We start from the raw sequence: 17,070 nt of genomic DNA on the forward strand, positions 1-17,070 counted from the left end.
CCCAGGCTGCAGCATCTCTGTGACACCCTAGGGAGCCTCCACAACCCTGCTTGGCACCCTGGTGGGTCACCTCTTCAGCACAGGATGACCCGGCCATGTCCTAGGGACAGCTGAAGCTTCTGGGCTCCATCAGCAGAGGGAGGAGAAAGATGAAATCTTGCTTCATGCTTTGGGGTGAGACAAACAGGGGAAGTCAAGGAAACATCTCCTGGAGAGCAGCTGTAGTGAAGGCGCAGAGTGGGTTGCTCCAGTCCTTTGGCCAGGTTCTTAGGACATCCCCCAGGCAAAGAGAGCTCCTGTCCTCAGCAGCAGCCCATGGAGTAAGTGGTGGTCCTGTCCCTGTGTATCTGATCAGCCCCAGAAGGACACCCATGGGCACTGGACCCGGGTGGGAGCCATCCCTCCTCACCAGCAGTCCCAGCCAGCAGAGCTGAGCCAAGGGGGAAGGGGTGCTGGGAGGGTAAAACCAGAACTTCAACCACCAACATTCCCAAAGAGTTTCAGGTGTCCTGCTTCAAGGGAGGAGAAATCTGGTACCAAAGGAAACACTGGAGCCCCAGACCCCACCAGGGCAGGGCACTTTTGGGAGGCACAGCCATGTCATGCCTCTCCTGAGGGCTCTACTTGCTTGGGCTTTGCCTTCTGTAGCCATGAGCATCCCTGCCAGCAGAGCAGTGTTGTTGCCATCTGGCTCTTTCAAGGGCTGTGGCTGCTGAGCAGAGGGACACTGCACCCCAGGGGTGACACCAAGGAGCCCCTTGGGGCCATGGGCACTGCCAGTGGGATTCCCAGCCATGCACAACCACAAAGGGTTCCACCAGAGTCCTGGATGGGGACTGGATGGGGTGCTCAGGGTCAGAGTGAGCCTGTGGCTGCAGAAGGAATGGGAGAAGAAGGAGGAGGTGTGGGTGCCCCATGTACTTCAAAGGCCATCCCATGGCAGAGGCCAGCAGCCTATGGCAAACAAAACAAGAGGAGCCAAGGCCAGGAGAGGCCTCAAAGGGAGGTTCTGTGTCAGGGACGTGGCACAGGACCAGCTCAGCCAAGCCCTTGTGGTCCCACACACCCTTTTTTCCTCTCCCCAACTGTGCTTGTGCCCTGTGTAAGCATCCCAGCATCCAGGGGACCTGAAAGATCCCCCCAGGCCTCCTGCACCTCTGACAAGCCCCTTCCAGCATCTCCAGCAACTTCACCAAGGAGCTGAGCTCCCTGGGCAGGGCACCTGCATCTCCACACAGATCTCCTCTGGTGCCTACATCCTCACTCCCCAAACACCCTTGTCCTCAACCCTGACACTCTTCAGCTGCAAGGTCCAGCACAGCCCTGGGATGCTGGACCCCAGAAGTGCCCATGAGATGATGGGGAATCCACAGAAGCTGCCATGGGCTGAGAAGGACAAAGCATGACCCTAAAGCCCTGGAAGACTGCAGTGTTGGCTACAACACCTTACTGAGCCATTCAATAAGTGAGGTGAGGTTTGTAGGGAAAGGAAAATATCTCTTGTCAGAGCACCTAGTACTTCTACTCGTATTTATTGTGCCAAGACCACTACAATCCCAACATGGGAAGATGCTGACGTCTGTTTGAACTGGAGTCTAATACATAGTGAAGGAGATAGAAAAGACTAGAGGTAGGTCAATGAAAGCTCTTCTCTCTTCCTGCCACCTCTGCCTTGTGCAGCTCCTCATACAATCTTGGCTACAGCAATACCCCTCAAGAGAGCATGCAGTCAGGCCAGCTCTGATGGGAGCACACCAAGGCAGATGGTGACTTGGTGTCAGCTCAACAGAAACGGGTGGAATTGTGTCAGTTGGTACCAGCTGAGAATATGGGGACATGGACCTGGGTGGATGGGTGGTGATGCACAGGAGCTGGGGTCAGCCTGACCACTCCAGCCCGGGTCCTGCTGGCAGGGCCAGCTGTCCCTTGGACATGGGAGGGCAAAATGGGTATCTCCAGGTCCACCCCACTATGCACCAGGGGAGGTAATGGTCAGGGTGTTGGGAAGTCTGTCCCTTTCTCTCTGGTGGACACCACAGCTCTTCCTGGTAGGGGCCACCAACCCACTGCTAGGGCTTGACTCCTCCCCATGACACTGCAGCATTGCCTGGGTCCTACCCCAGCTGGCAGTGCTGGTCCCCAAAGGATCTCAGAGAATCTAACCTTGCAAAACTCAGGGGCACCAGAGGATCAAACCTGGCAAAGGTTCACATCTTCTTCCTCCTGGAGCTTTGGGGCCACTCTGAGGCATTGGATGGTTTCCACTCAACCTGCCTGTATGCACATGGGGATGGAGGACAGAAAACTCTGACCTCCTGTTCCTACAGGGTAAGAAGGGCAGAGAGAGGTCTGACAGCAGCACAATTTCAGAAAGTGAGGGAGAGACAGGCCCTGGATGCTGGAGAAGGGAGAGCTGTCAATGTAGACATCAGCACCGGGCAGCAGAAGACTTTGTTATAGGGAAAAGAAAAGCCTAGAAACAGCATGGCTGGAGCAGGACACCAATCTCCCTCAAGCTCCTTCAAGCAACAGGCACCCACGGGATCTCTCTGGGCTTTTGATCCTCAGTAAAGGTTTGTCATTCCTGCCTTGTTTTTTAATCCGCGCTTAGAGAACGGGAGCCACGCGCGCACCCATGCGCGGGCACCCACGGACAGGGGAACCGTCGCCAAAATATACACTATAGACAGAAGAGTCCGCTCACACTATATATATGTACAGAGTCTCTGGGCACAGCTGGGGCAGAGTGTGGGGTGGGACAGGGTGGGTGGAAACCCTTTAAGGCTTCACGCACTTCCCCTTCTTCTCCCGTCGCTGCAGTTTCCGAAGGCGACGCGTCCAGGCGTCCCGCCACTGGATGACCAGGCTGTTCTTGTCGGCCATCAGTCCTGGCCGGTCGGTGGAGTTTTCACTGATCCCCATCACCAAATACTTCTTGCTGATTTGGATCTTGGGACATTTGCAGGACAGGTCTTTCAGGTGGATCCACAAAAAGTTGTCACCACGTTTGACCCGCTCGTCGCGGCACTTGTAGACAGAGAGGATGTTGATGGTGAACTTGGCCCAGTTGGCCACTGTCTCCATTTCCAGGATGTTCACTTGCACCACTGAAGGAAAAGAAGGGGAGGTATGGTCATGGGTGGGATTTACCATGCTGCTCGAAGGAAGTTTTAGCAACAGGAAGTGCCCATCCCCAGCAGCCGCACTTGCCTCATCCACTGGACCTTTGGGAGGGCTGACTTGGGGACCCCTCTCCACCCGGGTGGTCCTCATCCCCATCTCTGCATCTCCCCCACTCATGGGCAGCCTAAGGCCAGCCCTTGGCTGCCTCTGTGGCAAAGCCCAGCATGGCCCAGGAAGAGAAGAGATCCTTACCATAGTCCTTCTTGCAGTACTTCTTCATGTTAATCTTGTAGTTGCCCTTGGCTGGCTTGCAGTAGGAGTCACAGTCTGTGGAGGAAGAACAGAGGGTTGAGCACTGAGGGGTTTGAAGCATGTGAGGTCCTGACCCACCACAAGAGAAGAGGGAACAGGGTGGAGGCAAAAGCAGCAAGATTCATCCTGGCAGAGGGTGGTGCTGGTGTCCTGCAGGATAAATCAGCACAGGGGGGGTGAAGGGAATATGAGGACTCTTCTCTGGAATGCAGAAAGGGACAGATGGGAGAAATGCAGTGAGGTGATGGTGGACACCACAGAGAGCAAGCAGTGGTCACCACCTGCACACCTCATTGATGTGGGGATGAGAGCTCAGCACCAACCACACCAATGACCCTACAGTGAGGAAACCCAACAGAAGGTCTGACCCCAGACTAAGGGAATGTCATCTCAGCCTTCATGGCCCAGCGTGGTAGGAAGTTCCCTCATGGGATAGCCCCTCCAGAGACCTGCACCTCCTTGGTGTCCAAAAATCAGAAAAGGGAGCTCAGGCAGGAGAAAGTGGGTGGGGAAGGGGACTGGGCCTGCTTTGCCAGGTTGCTGCCCAAGCATCCTCTGCTCATGGCTGGGGCGGGCACCAGGCTGTCCTCCATCCCTCCCTCCATGGTCTCCCAGCTCCAGACAAGGCTCATCTCCTCAAGGAAGCTTTTTCCTCTGCATTTCTAAAGCCCTCAGATTTGCATCTCAAGCAGAGGGAGGGCAGGGAATGCCTCTCTCCTTCTCCCAAAGCCTTTGATCCCAACAATTGCTCCAAGCAGCCCTGTTCTCCTTTCTTTCCGCTGAGTCCATCCATCTTTGAACATCTCAATCCCCCTCCTTCCTAGGGGCATAGTTTTTCTAAGCTCATCTTTCTTTTCCCTCCCTCTGGTAGATTCTCTCTGCCTTGGCCTCGTGTCCCAGGACAGAGCCAGCAGTCCCTCAAGTTCTCTTTGTTTGCGGGTTGCCACAGAGATGGCTGAGGATGGAGGCAAGGGGCAGGGGGAAAACACTGCCCTGTGCCAAGGGGAGGAGGAGAAAAGAGGACAGAAAGAAGCCCAGGAGCACAAATTCACCCTGGGCTCTGCTGCTCTCCTTTCTTCCTGGCTTCTTTTTCATCAGGGACTTTGAGCCGTCTGCTCCAAATTTGTCACCAATACAAGATGCTCAGCACGGAGCTGATTCTTGGCAGAGGGAGGTGAGCCCTGATGTGAGCTCAGCCTCCCCTTTGCTGCTCCCTCCCCACTGCTCCCCTGCAACAATGTGGTGGCTGTGGAGGGCATTGGGACCCCCGTGGGGGGAGCCTGTGGGGTGCCCTGCAGTGCTTGGCGGTGGGGGTGAAGGTGTCCCCATCACCAGCACCCCTGGGATGTGCCCCAGCCCTGCCCCACCACTCCATCTGTTCCTGCTCATTGAAGGGGACACTCAAAGAGGTGTCCCACTTTATTTTGGGGATCACCAGGCAGGGTGTGTGGTTTCTTCCTTCCCTAGCAGAGCAGAGAAGGCTGCCATGTGCTCCCTGACATGGGGGAGGGGAACACAAGACCTCTTCCAGACCTCTTTTTGGGGAGGGGTGCAGGGCCTGCCCCTCTGTGTCCATCACATCACCCAGCCCAGCTCCCAGTCCTGCACGAGCCACTGGTGACCCAGCAGGTAGGGTCTGGGTTGTGGGCAGGAGCTGGGAGCTGTGCCATCACAGTGGTTTGCTGTCACCACACCATGCAGGGTGTCTGGCAGGAGGGTGACACGAGGCCACATGGGTGCAGAGCCCATAGGTGGAGAGGTGACGGGTGTTGGGACTGGGCTGTGGGGTGACCTCAAACAACCTGCTTCCCTTCCCCCTTGCTTAGTGATGGGGAAGAAGGAAAAGGAATAAAAGCTGAAAGAAAAACCAGTCCCTGCCCTCAGCTCCAGTGTGCAATTAACATCAGAAAACTGTGGTTTCAGCAAGCCAGAGACCAGTGCTGGGAATTAAAAATTTGGGATTGAGTTTGGGGATTTTTTTCTTTTTTTCAAACTGTGCCTTTGTGCTGAGGAGCATTCCTCAGACATAAAATCAATTCCTGTTGATTTATGTAAGAAACTTGAGGGGAAAAAAAAAAAAAAGAAAAAAAAAACATCAACAAACCAGAAGTATTTCCCTTCCTCTCCTTTGGGCACATGGCCTCCTGAGTAGTGTGGGGCCAGGTGAGTACTGGGGCTGCCCCCCAGCTGTTGGCAGCTGCTTGTGGGTGCCTCTTCCCTGGCAGCTTCTGGAGCATCCCCCCCTTTCCCAACTGCTCTTGAAACTTCCCCATGGGGCATGACATGGGCTGCAGAGTAGTGAGAAGAAGGAGAATCATAGAATGGGTTGGGTTGGAAGGGACCTTAAAGCTCATCCAGTGCCACCCCCCTGCCATGGTCAGGGACACCTCCCACCTTCCCAGGTTGCTCCAAGCCCCATCCAACCTGGGATGAGACACTGCCAGGGATGGGGCAGCCACAGCTTCTCTGGGAAACCTGGGACAGGGGCTCAGCACCCTCACGGGAAAGACTTTTTCCTCCCCCAGCTTTCTTGGAGCCCCTTCAGATATTGGAAGGTTGCTCTAAGGTCACCTGGGAGCCTCCTCTTCTCCAGGCTGAACAACCCCAATCCCTCAGCCTGGCTTCCCAGGGAGGTGCTCAGCCCTCTGAGCATTTGAGTGGCTCCTCTGGACACCTTCCAGGAGCTCTGTGTCCTTCTGATGCTGGGGACTCCAGAACTGGACACAGAACTCCAGGTGGGGTCTCAGCAGAGCAGAGCAGAGGGGGAGAATCCCCTCCCTCACCTGGCTGTGCTTCTGCTGATGCAGCCCACGACCTGGTTGGTTTCTGGGCTGTCAGCACACACTGATGGCTCATGTTAAGCTTCTGATCCAACACCACCCCCCAAGTCCTTCTCCTCAGGGCTGTCTGCAATCCTATCTCCTCCCAACCTGTCTTGGTGGATGGGATTGCCTCGACCCAAGTGCAGAACCTTGTACTTGGCTTTCTTGGACTTCATGCAGTTTGCACGAGTCCACTTCTCCAGCCTGTCCAGGTCCCTCTGGATGGCAAGAAAATAAAGTTCAGGCTCCTGGCCACAGAAGGGGGTGATGCCAGGGGAGCAGGGGTGATACAGTGACATGGGAGGAGGCAGCAGGCTCCCGGGCAGCCCAGCCCCAGCATCCCCTGGCTCCACGTGGAGAGTGTATGTGAGAGGTGGTGGGTTTGCACATCTGGTTTACTTCTCAGCTTTAAAAAAAAAAAAAAAAGGAATATTTTGTTTTAAGAGAGATGTAACTTAATTAGGTGTTATGGCTGCAAATCTTTTACTGCTGACTTTGAATTCCTTTAAAGCACTGCTTTGCGCTCCATGAGTTTTGTTAATCCTGCTAAGGGTGAACAAGGACTTTTACTTCTTTCTGTTTTTTTTTTTTTTTTTTTTTTTTTTTTTTTTTTCTTTATTCCTTTTTTTTTTTTTTCTATTTTCTTTTTTTTTTCCCACTAAGTGGAAAATATTTTAAGATAGTCATAATAATAAAAATAACAAGAAGTGGACCCAGGACATTTCATTGCCCAGCCAGTTGGCTGCTTGGGCAGAGAGATCAAAGTCGAACCTCAAAGGCTGTGGAGGGTGGGAAAAGCAGGAGAAAGCCAGGAAGAGTGATGCAGAGGATGGGAACGTCAGTAAAAAGCCCGGACACAAGCAGGGACAGGACCCCAGCAGGGAGGGGGACTGGGGGGGAGGCCAGCACCTGAGCGTGGCAGCCCCAAACAATGTCCCCCTGTTCCTGCAGCCAGGCACCTGCTGCCAGCAGCAGGGAGGGAGGTGGGAAAATGGGGGGGAGAGGGGGCTGGGAGGCTGCCTGGGGGGTGTGAGGGGCTGAGAGCCCCCCTCAGGGAGGGGTCTGCCTGTGGAAGGGCCTGGAGGTTCCCAGGGGAGAGGGGGGCAAAGAGGGGGAGAAAGGTGCTGCCAGCAGGCAGGGTGCAGGCAGCATGAAGGGCATAGGCAGAAGGTAGGGTGCAGGCAGCAGGGGAGGGTGCTGGTAGCAGGGCAGGGTGCTGGTAGCAGGGCAGGGTGCTGGCAGCAGGGCAGGGTGCACGACCATGGCCAGTCCTGCCTGCAACAGGAGCAGATTTGAGGCAGGGTTGGGCAGGGCAGGGTGACCTGCTCCATCTCTTGGCCCCATTAAGGAGGAGTCAGCAGGAGCCCAGCCAGGTCCCTGCTCCCCATGCACAGCCTCTGGGCAGGGATGAGCTGCTTTGCAGGGGAGATATCAAACCAGAAGCCAAAAGTCTTAAACCACCAAGTGCAGAGATAAAGCTGGAGGCAGTTTGAAGCAGAGCTGCTCTGCTCAGTGAAGGAAACCCCTGGGTCTCCAGCCAGGGCTGTTTATTGCTCTGTGGCTGCCAGCATCAGACCTCACTCTCAGACTGCTCCCGTTTCTAAAGCACTGGAGGGAGTCACCTTGGTTCTTCTGCTCCCTGTCTCACTCTCTGCAATAAAACCATCAAATCCCCCTTTCCCCTCCCATTTTGTTCCTTTACTCAGGCCTGGTGCTCCTGGCTCCCTCCCCAGCAGCAGACAGGGCAGGCAGGAGCAGCATTTCCAACCCCTGACAGCTCAGCTCCTCTTACAGGAGGCATCCAGCAGGGAGGACCAAGTCTCCTTCACTGCCACGAGCAAGGGGCAAAAGCTCTACAGATCCACACTGGGCTCCTCATATCCTACCCCCATAAAACCTCCTGGAGCCTTGGTGAAGGCTCTTTTTTTTGCCAAAGGGATTGGTGAGGCTGAGTCCATCTCCCTGGAGTGATGGGGAGAGAGGAGGTGGGATGGGACATCTCTGGACAGGGCTGGGATAGATAACTCAGCCTGGGACTTACCTGCAGGAGCCTCTGTGCTGGTGACCAGGGAGGTGGGGTTGATGGCAGGGATCTCTGGAAGAGAAAGGGAGAAAAATCATAAGGAAAGGGGTCCCTAGCTGGGCAAAAACTTCTACAAGCTGAGGGAGAAGGGATTTTGTGGGTCACCTTCCTCAGCTTGCTAAGAAAGACAATGGGATGAGTCAGACCTGAACATCACAGGCCATGGAATAGATGTGGAAATGCCCAGATGTAGAAATGCTCAGAAACTTGGGGAAGGGCTGACATGCAACGATCTGCAAGAGCCTTGGGTGGCTGCTGCAGAGGAGCAGAGCTCCAGAGATGGATGATCCCTGGGTACTCCACTCAGTTGAAAGGGATGGGATGGGATGGGATGGGATGGGATGGGATGGGATGGGATGGGATGAGACAGGATGGGATGGATGTTCAGCTGACCTCAGCATGCTTCAGACTGCACAGTGTGGGCAAAGACAACACTCCAGGCGACAAGACCAGAGGGATATTCTGTCCTAATCCCAAATCCAGGGAAGAACAGAGGGAGAGGTGCCTGCCCTGACAGCTCACTCCCACTGCCACCTCTCTGGCAGTGCCAGCAGATGCTTGGGTCAAAGTCAGACCCACTACAACAGTAAATATGGTTTTACACTGAGCACAGTATCTGCCATCACCCAGATGTGACCACTCTGGGTGAGGAGGGCACCCAAAGATGTGACCAAGCAGAGCTGCTTCAGCCAGCTGGAAAACCAACCCAACAGGTCTTTCAGAGCCTCCTCAACTGGGGGCTGAGGAGCATGGGTGCCCCCAAAAGGTGACCCAAGCATCCAAACTCAACCACCTCCTGTAGAACATCCATAAGGACAGACATCCTCTTGTCTCAGCCTCCCACCCGCTGCAAGCTTCCAGCACATGGGGGAGGGACCAAGAGGCACCCACTGGTGCCAGCCCAAGACAAGCACCCACTGGTGGCAGTGGGGGTTCCTGAGAGCCAAGCAGGAGGTGGTGGCACTCACTGATGCAGGGGGCCACTGGTGAGCGGCTCTGCTGGTAGCCCTTGGCACAGCGGTTGCAGGTGAGCCCGGTGACACCATCCTTGCAGGGACACTGCCCCGTGGTCTGGTTGCAGGTCTTACCAGCTGCACCAACAGGGTGACAGTCACAAGCTGGGTGGGAGACAGAGAGAGAGAGAGAGAAGGTTACAATGGAGGTGATGCACAGCACAAACCCCAAATCAGACCCAATGTGCCACCTGGAGAGGTGAGGAGGAGGTGGGTCCTCCCAGTGCACCAGTGGAGCCAGCACAGCCAAGACCCACCAGTCTAGACCACATGTACTGGGAACAGGATGGGGAGGAGGGTGAAAAACATGTTCAGAACATGGCCTCTACTGACAAAGATGCTCATGGTGAGGCCCTGGAGACCCAGCAGCTCCTTGTTCATAGCTAGGGTGGGGCTGAGGGCACTGTGAGCACAGAAAGGGGCCAGATACATTCCCAGGTTTGCTCTTTCCTCACCTCAAACCCAGAGTGATGCCCCAGTTGCAGAAGCAAAAGGCATTTTCTCCACTTGCTCCCCCACTTCTAAGTTTTTCAGTCGATGGAGCTGAACCAACACTCAGCTTTTACACCAACTTTGACCCTGTCTTGTTTTTTGGATGTTCTGAAGTGAGTCTTCTCAATGCTTCCCAAGCTCTTTAGCCTCAGTGCCCATCCTGGCTCCTGGAGACCCTGGCCAAATATGCTTCCCAAGACTTTCTACCACAACCACCCTGGAAAAAAGCCATACCTGAAGGGCGGGGAAAGTTGGGTTTGACACCCTTAGAACAGACCTGGAGTGACCCTCCTTCACATCACACTGAGGGATGGACACACCAAGGGCTGTCTGCACAGAGGGATGCAGGACAGAGATGCTGACTAGGAGAGGACCTGGGGCTGGGCTGGCTATGAGCTGGAGAAGGTTATCTCAGCCTCCATCAGTGTAAGAGTTGAACGTGATTCCAAAGCAAAACAAAAACATCTCCCCCCCTGCCTGTCCCGGCAGCCCCCTGATGTTATCATTCCCTAATGTTCAGCAGATGGGGGTGGTGGGACCACTATGGTGTTGCTCCTCAGGCCCCCACACTCACAGCCAGAAACCAGAGCAAGCAGCCCCTAATGGGGACCAGATGCTCCATCATTATCAGATCTTGGCCGGGCCTGGAAGCGGACGTCTTTCTAACAAGGATATTTTGGGGGCTCAGCTGTGATAACAAATGGCAGCAAGTGAGGAAGCCTTGGTGTGATGCAGGCCCATGGGAAACACAGGCTCTTTCTTGGGCCCCAGCGGTGTATTCCTGGTGCAAAGTTTAAAGATGGAAATAAATCCCAGCACAATCAGGATCCAGTTCTTCCAAGCAGACCACGCTCTCTTCACAGGGTAGAAGAAGGTTTCTCTCCTCTGATGTTTTACCTTGATCAGAAATTAAGGCAGCTTTGCCCATCTTGCTCATCAAACTGATGAGTTTGGCCTCTGCCAGACCAATTCCTAAGCCCTCCCCCTGCCATGCTGTCCTCCAGTCTCACAAAAGTCTTTTGCTTGTTCCTGCCCTGATGGAAGAACCTCCCTGGCAGCACCCAGTGCTCATCAGGACCAGTCCCACAACCCAGCACAGCTCCATCCCTCTGCTCAGCTGCATCACATCCATCCTTCTCTACTCCCTACTGCATCCCTCTCTTTTCTCCTCTACTCTGCTCCCACCTGGAGATGCCACCTGGAGTTCTGTGTCCAGTTCTGGAGTCCCCAGCATCAGAAGGACACAGAGCTCCTGGAAGGTGTCCAGAGGAGCCACTCAAATGCTCAGAGGGCTGAGCACCTCCCTGGGAAGCCAGGCTGAGGGATTGGGCTTGTTCAGCCTGGAGAAGAGGAGGCTCCCAGGTGAGCTCAGAGCAACCTTCCAATATCTGAAGGGGCTACAAGAAAGCTGGGGGAGGGCTTTGGACATGGGGGTGTAGGGAGAGGACAAGGGGAAATGGTTTAAAACTTGAAGAGGGGAGATTTAGTTTGGACATTAGGAGGAAATTCTTTGGTGTGAGGGTGCTGAGCCCCTGTCCCAGGTTTCCCAGAGAAGCTGTGGCTGCCCCATCCCTGGCAGTGTCTCAGCCCAGGTTGGATGGAGCTTGGAGCAACCTGGGCAGGTGGGAGGTGTCCTTGCCCATGGCAGGGAGTGGGACTGGGTGAGCTTTAAGGCCCCTTCCAACCCAAACCATGCCATGATTCTATGATCCCTCCTCATCCTGAGGTGACCCATGGTGGGGGCTGTCTCAGAGACCCCCTCCCAGCCCCCGGGCACCCTGGGTCAGATCCAGCTCCCTGCCCCCTGCCCACACACCAAGCCCTGCAGCTCCCGGCTCTGCCGGCTGCCAGGATCCGGCCCACGGTGCTTGAATGGGGGATTAAGTCACCAGCTTGGAGCTTAACTCATCGAGCCTTTCTTGCCAGCAAGCTTGTCTTGCACCTCATATTGAGGGTATTTTTGTGTCTCAAGGCTTAGCTGCTACTGCTTCACCAGTTTTCATTGGAGAAAGCTCCAGGTTTACGGCTTTGTTTAAATCACAGGGATTAATGCGCAGCCATTCTTTATTTGACTTTTCAATTACCACCATTGAATTAATCCCGTAGGTTGGGCTGCCTTTGCCATCCTCCCAGCTTTTCCATCTCTCAGCATCCAGCAGTGGCCGTGGCTGCTGGTGGGATGGCAGTGGAGGGTAGAGCTGGCCTCCCCTCTCACCAGCTGGTGGCCCAGGGCTCCTCTTCGTTTCCAGCAGGAGATGATCTGTAGTTGATACTTTTTTGTCCTTTTCAAAGAGGCTCCATCCCAGCCAAGATGAACCATGGTTGGATAGTTATTTAGTGACATATCCTGGAGGTTGTTTCATTCAAATGAAATAGTTCATGGCCTCTGGGTGAGTGGTTTGGCTCCTCAGTAAGAGCTGAGCTTCACTCCCAGTGCCTGCAGCATCTGCCTTTGCTGGGATGCTCAGCCTCTGCCCTGCTGCAGTGCTGTGGGACATGCAAACCCCTTTGTTCAAAGCCACAGCCCTCAGCTTGCTTGTAACATCTGATGTCAGGAGCCTCACTTCTCCTCTTCTGTCTGTTTCCTTGCAGGAGATTAGATACCCAAGCTGTAGGTACAGGACACCTCTTTGGAAAAACCAAACCCAAAGCATCCCCTCACAACTCCATGTGTGGATATCTCTCCCTGGCAGCACCAGCTCATGACACCTGACAGGCAAGTTCCCAGGTGCTGGTCCTGCTCCAAGGAGCTTCCAGTCCCAAGGGATCTGCCACTGGCTAGGTACAAGAAAGGGGTGGAAAAACCCTCGACCTTACAGAAGGAGAAGCAGCCACAGAAGCAGAAGAATCAGGGATGTTGTTGGTTTTATTATTATTATTATTATTGTTATTAACTCAGATGCTTGAGGCAGAGCCAGGAACTGGCTCCCAAGACCCAGGGAATTGCCTTTACTGCCAGATCCTCTCCAGCATACGCTCTGGAGTGGGGACAGCCCCTGTGCAGGTGTTCCTCTGGAGAACCTGCCTGCTTGCTCCCTCCCCATCCTCCCAGGAGATGCTGGTTTGAAGCAATGTCCCTGCCTGCTGCTCTTAGGGTGGCAGAGGTGACCAGGGCACGGGAAGCTGGGGTTGACCTGCAGGTGCTGCAAGGAGCAGCCAGGCTCCGAACAGAGCAGAGAAACATCCCAAGGATGGGAAGGAACAGCAAAGACACCAAGATATCACCCTTCACCCCAGCCTGAAGACCCCTCAGCTTACCTTTGCAGGCCTTACGGTCCGTGATGGCTTTGCTGAGGTCCCTGTAGAAGCCCTCCTTGCAGTAGTGGCAGTGCCTGCCAGCAGTGTTGTGCCTGCAGTTGAGGCAGACGCCGCCGCTCTTCCTGCCCGAGAGTTTGTAGAGCTCCATGTTGAACCGGCAGCGCCGGGCGTGCAGGTTGCAGTTACAGGCTGCAAGGGAAGGGCAGAAGGTGAGGGCTGGAGGGGGTGTGTGTGAGCCTGGGGAACCCTCTGGGTGGGCTGGAGCTGCCCTCTGGGGCTGCTGGGGGCCAGGGCTGCCTGCAATGGGGGAAGGGAGAAGGGCAAAGTTGGCTGCAGTGTGACATCCAGATGTGCAGCATCTGCTGCCCCACGGGGCTGGGGCGTCAGGGTGGAGGAGGAAGGGCATGTGGAGGGAAAGGGCATGGCTGACAAGGAGGGGGGCATACAGGGTTCTGTCAGCACCAGCTGGGCACCTGCAGCCCTGCCATGCCCCTCTGCCCCTTCCCTAGACAATCTTTTGGCAAGACCACACTCCCTGTGACAGTGTGTGACAGCATCATCCTTGCCACCTCATGGGGTGCCACCTTCAGAATCAGCACCTGGGGCCCCAGCAGTGCTTGGTGTCCATGCACACAGAGCAGCCCACCCAGGTGGGCACACTCACACCTGCGTGCACAGAACTGTGCACATGCACACACACGAGCTCACACACTCACAAACATGTCTACACACATGTGCACAGGCATGCATCGAAATATCCATGAGCTGTCACATGTGTAACACCCACCTGCACATGTGCACACACGTGCATGTGTGCAGGAATATCCACGCCCCACTTCACGTGCACACACGTGAGCACAAATTTCTTGAGGTCCCTTCCAACTCCTAACATCCTACAGTTGATTCTACGCACACAAATGTGCACACACATCCACCCGTGCACACACAGGGGTGCTCACCCATGTGCACACACGTGCACACACACACACACACACTCTGGTTTTTCATTAGCCACAGGAACTGCCTGGCCCCCCCTGCCCAGTTCCACGTGTGCCAGATAAAAAGGCAAAGCCATGCTCGCTCCTGCTTAACAACTCTTGCAAAAAAAAAAATAAGATAATGGGAACAAGATTTCCTTGGGCAAAACCCCCAGCCCTGGCCCCCTCCCCATGCTGGTAAATTAAGGTTGGGTGAGAGTTTTTCCAGGCATACTGTGAAATTCATTAATGTGTCAGCCCAGATTTAACTGCTTGGGCCTGGTTTGGCAGCCTGTGTGAAGTTGCCGGTGGGAGCTTCAGCCCCTGCAGATCAAACACTCCCACCTTGGAGCAAAAAAAAAAAAAATCCAACAACCCCCCACCCCCCCCCCAAAAAAAATCCAGAGTAAACCCCAGCCCTGAAAACAAACAAACAAAAAATAATAATAAAAAAGTCTTTGCCGAGGCTTAAATGAGTTGAGCAAAAGGTTGGTGGTGGCTTCAGTGCTGCCGGCACCGTGTGCTCAAACCTCAGCTCCCCCAGAGCCCACGTGTGAGGAGATTAGTGTAAAAATCACATGGCAGGCATCAAAATAACACCCGGGCTGGTGGTGGGTGCCCTGGGGGCTTGGACCTTTCTTTGCAGCTCAGGTTTTTTCCTTAGTGCTGGTGAAATGCAAGGAGGCAAATTGTGGCACAGGGCAAAGGTGCTGGAGGGAAAGTGACCAAATATTGGTCCCAGGAAGCCCAGGATGCTGCTTGGCCAGGGGTGCTGCTGAGCCAAGGGTGCTGACACTCAGCCAGGCTTTCCAGGTGAGATGCAGTGCAGGCCACTACTTTACTCCCCAGAAAACCTAATAGTCCTCCCCAAGACCTAATAGTGCCCTTCTTGAAGGGGATCCAGGAAAGCTGGAGAGGGACTATGGACAAGGGCCTGGAGGGATGGGATGAGGGGGAATGGCTTTAAACTGGAAGAGGGGAGAATTATGTTAGAGATTAGGAGGAAATTCTTTAATGTGAGGGTGCTGAGCCCCTGGCCCAGGTTTCCCAGAGAAGCTGTGGCTGCCCCATTCCTGGCAGTGTCTCAGCCCAGGTTGGATGGGGCTTGGAGCAACCTGGGCTGGAGGAAGAGGTCTCTGCCCATGCAGGGAGTTGGAACTGGATGATCTTTAAGGTCCCTTCCAACTCTAATAATTCTGTGATTCTATGAAAAAGCAGCTTTGCTGTCCCAGTGGGAATGCTGGAAGCTGCCCCTGAAGCCCAGTGGGGAGGTGATGGGCAGCAGAGGAGAAAGGTCAGGTAAATGATTCGCCACCCTCGGCGCGGGTCCCTCTCTTCCTCTTTTAATCAGTGAGGGAGTAACAGGCCAGGGCCTTTTCCCAGCATCACCAACCCTGCCATAGCCCTCCCACTGGCACGTCCCCATCAGGCCAGGCACCACCTTTCCCTGGGAACATGCTATGGATCCTCCCAGGAGCTGGCTTTTGGGGAGAAACCTCCTCCTGCTGCCCAGCCCCTGCCTGCAGGCAGCCATGCTGCCCACCCTGGGTGGCTGCTCCCAGCAAACTGCTGCCACAGGAGCCAAGCTAGGATTTTGGCACAACCACAGCCATCTGACTCAGGGACCTGGCAGGCTGGGATGGGTGACTGTCCCTTGCAGAGGGACAGAGTCACAGCAGCAGGCGTGACTGTCCTCTCACCCCCTGGGTGCAGCCACCCAGTGCTAATCGGGGCAGACGGGTCCCCCCCTCTTGCCCAGATAAATACCCACACTGTTCCTCAGCCGACTCGGTTGCAAGCTCTTCTGTCTCCCGTTAATCACTAATTAAAGGCCTGAATGTTCCCTGCTGTTTGGGGTATTAATAAGAATTTAATTGCACAGTTTGGGGCTAATTACGTGGTAGCGCACTTCCGCCTTTGTACAGTATGCCCAATTAAACAATCATATGATCAATTAAACAATCACAAGATCTAATAATTTGCAATAATAGACTAATTAAGCATCAACACCTTGCAATGGAACAACCTTCTGTCTCTCTTATGAGAGTGTTTGAACCCCTGCCCAGGCCCTGGCCACCCCATGACCTCTCCTCCTCTGGGATGCTGTGGATGGAGGAGCCCAGGGAGAGGGGGTTTGGGGCAGGGATCTACACACAGCACCATTCACCGGGACACTTCTGGCAGGCTCTGGAGCCCACGGTGCAGGAGCAGGGCTGGCAGCCCCTACAACTTCCCTGGGAATGATTAGCCAAGGCAGCCGGCTCAGCGAAACCCTAGACCGGCTGCTGCTGCCAACCCGCAGCGGATTCGAGCTACGCCCCTGCTTTGGCTGGAGGAGAGCCCGGAAGGGCCGGTGGGGCAGGATGGGGCTGCTCCTCCACCCCGGGGCTGGGAAAAGGACCAGCAAAGGCCCCTCCCTCCCATCCGCTCTCCCCTCCATCGTGGGGAAGGTGATCGGAGAGAGGAGCTAGGGAGGAGAAGCGCTGGAGGGAAAGCAGAAGGGGAGAGCCTTCTCCCAGAGGCTGGGAGCTGAGAACAGCCGGGCAAGGGACAAGGCAGAGCACCTCCAGCCCCATCCTGAGAGCAGCAGGACTCAGGATGGTCAGACAAGTGTTAATCCCCTCCAGGGCAGTGGCTGCCTCCCCCCTGCAGCCTCGATCAGCCGGGATACCATATCCCATGTGGAACAGGTGCCCAGGCAAAGGTGGCATTGGGATGCAGGATGCTGCTGCCCACTCACCCCCCTCCATAAGCTGTCACCTGCCCAGAGCCACTGTGCACAGGGAAGGACCATGGCTGCTGCTGCTGGGAAGCCACCAGTTTCCAGAATATCTGCTGGGGAGAGGGTGAGGAGCACCCTGGGGTGTGGGGATGAAGCAAGGGACGAAGCTCAGACACGAGTGCCACCAGGCCACTGGCAGCACGGATCCTGCTCCACAGGGCAAAGCACCCCAGGGCCCCTGTTTGCAGGATTGCTGGGGGCATTTCAG

At 55.1% G+C, this 17,070-nt stretch overlaps 1 protein-coding gene across 5 annotated transcripts in view; it reads right to left on the minus strand.

Moving 5' to 3' along the window:
* Window positions 1-1,754: 1,754 nt before the first annotated feature.
* The window catches only part of NTN3 (netrin 3), a 28,440-nt gene continuing 13,124 nt past the window's right edge, over window positions 1,755-17,070 (minus strand). For all 5 annotated transcript variants that reach the window (XM_030459772.1, XM_030459771.1, XM_030459769.1 and 2 more), the window contains 5 exons: window positions 13,104-13,292; window positions 9,309-9,458; window positions 8,299-8,352; window positions 3,376-3,450; window positions 1,755-3,107 (listed from right to left, as the gene is read on the minus strand). In XM_030459772.1, the coding sequence (XP_030315632.1) occupies window positions 2,779-3,107; window positions 3,376-3,450; window positions 8,299-8,352; window positions 9,309-9,458; window positions 13,104-13,292 (797 nt within the window). In that variant the 3' untranslated portion in view covers window positions 1,755-2,778. The remainder of the gene's footprint in view (window positions 3,108-3,375; window positions 3,451-8,298; window positions 8,353-9,308; window positions 9,459-13,103; window positions 13,293-17,070) is intronic.

The sequence above is a fragment of the Calypte anna genome, chromosome 14, assembly GCF_003957555.1.
Source record: "Calypte anna isolate BGI_N300 chromosome 14, bCalAnn1_v1.p, whole genome shotgun sequence".
Classification (NCBI taxonomy): Eukaryota; Metazoa; Chordata; class Aves; order Apodiformes; family Trochilidae; genus Calypte; species Calypte anna.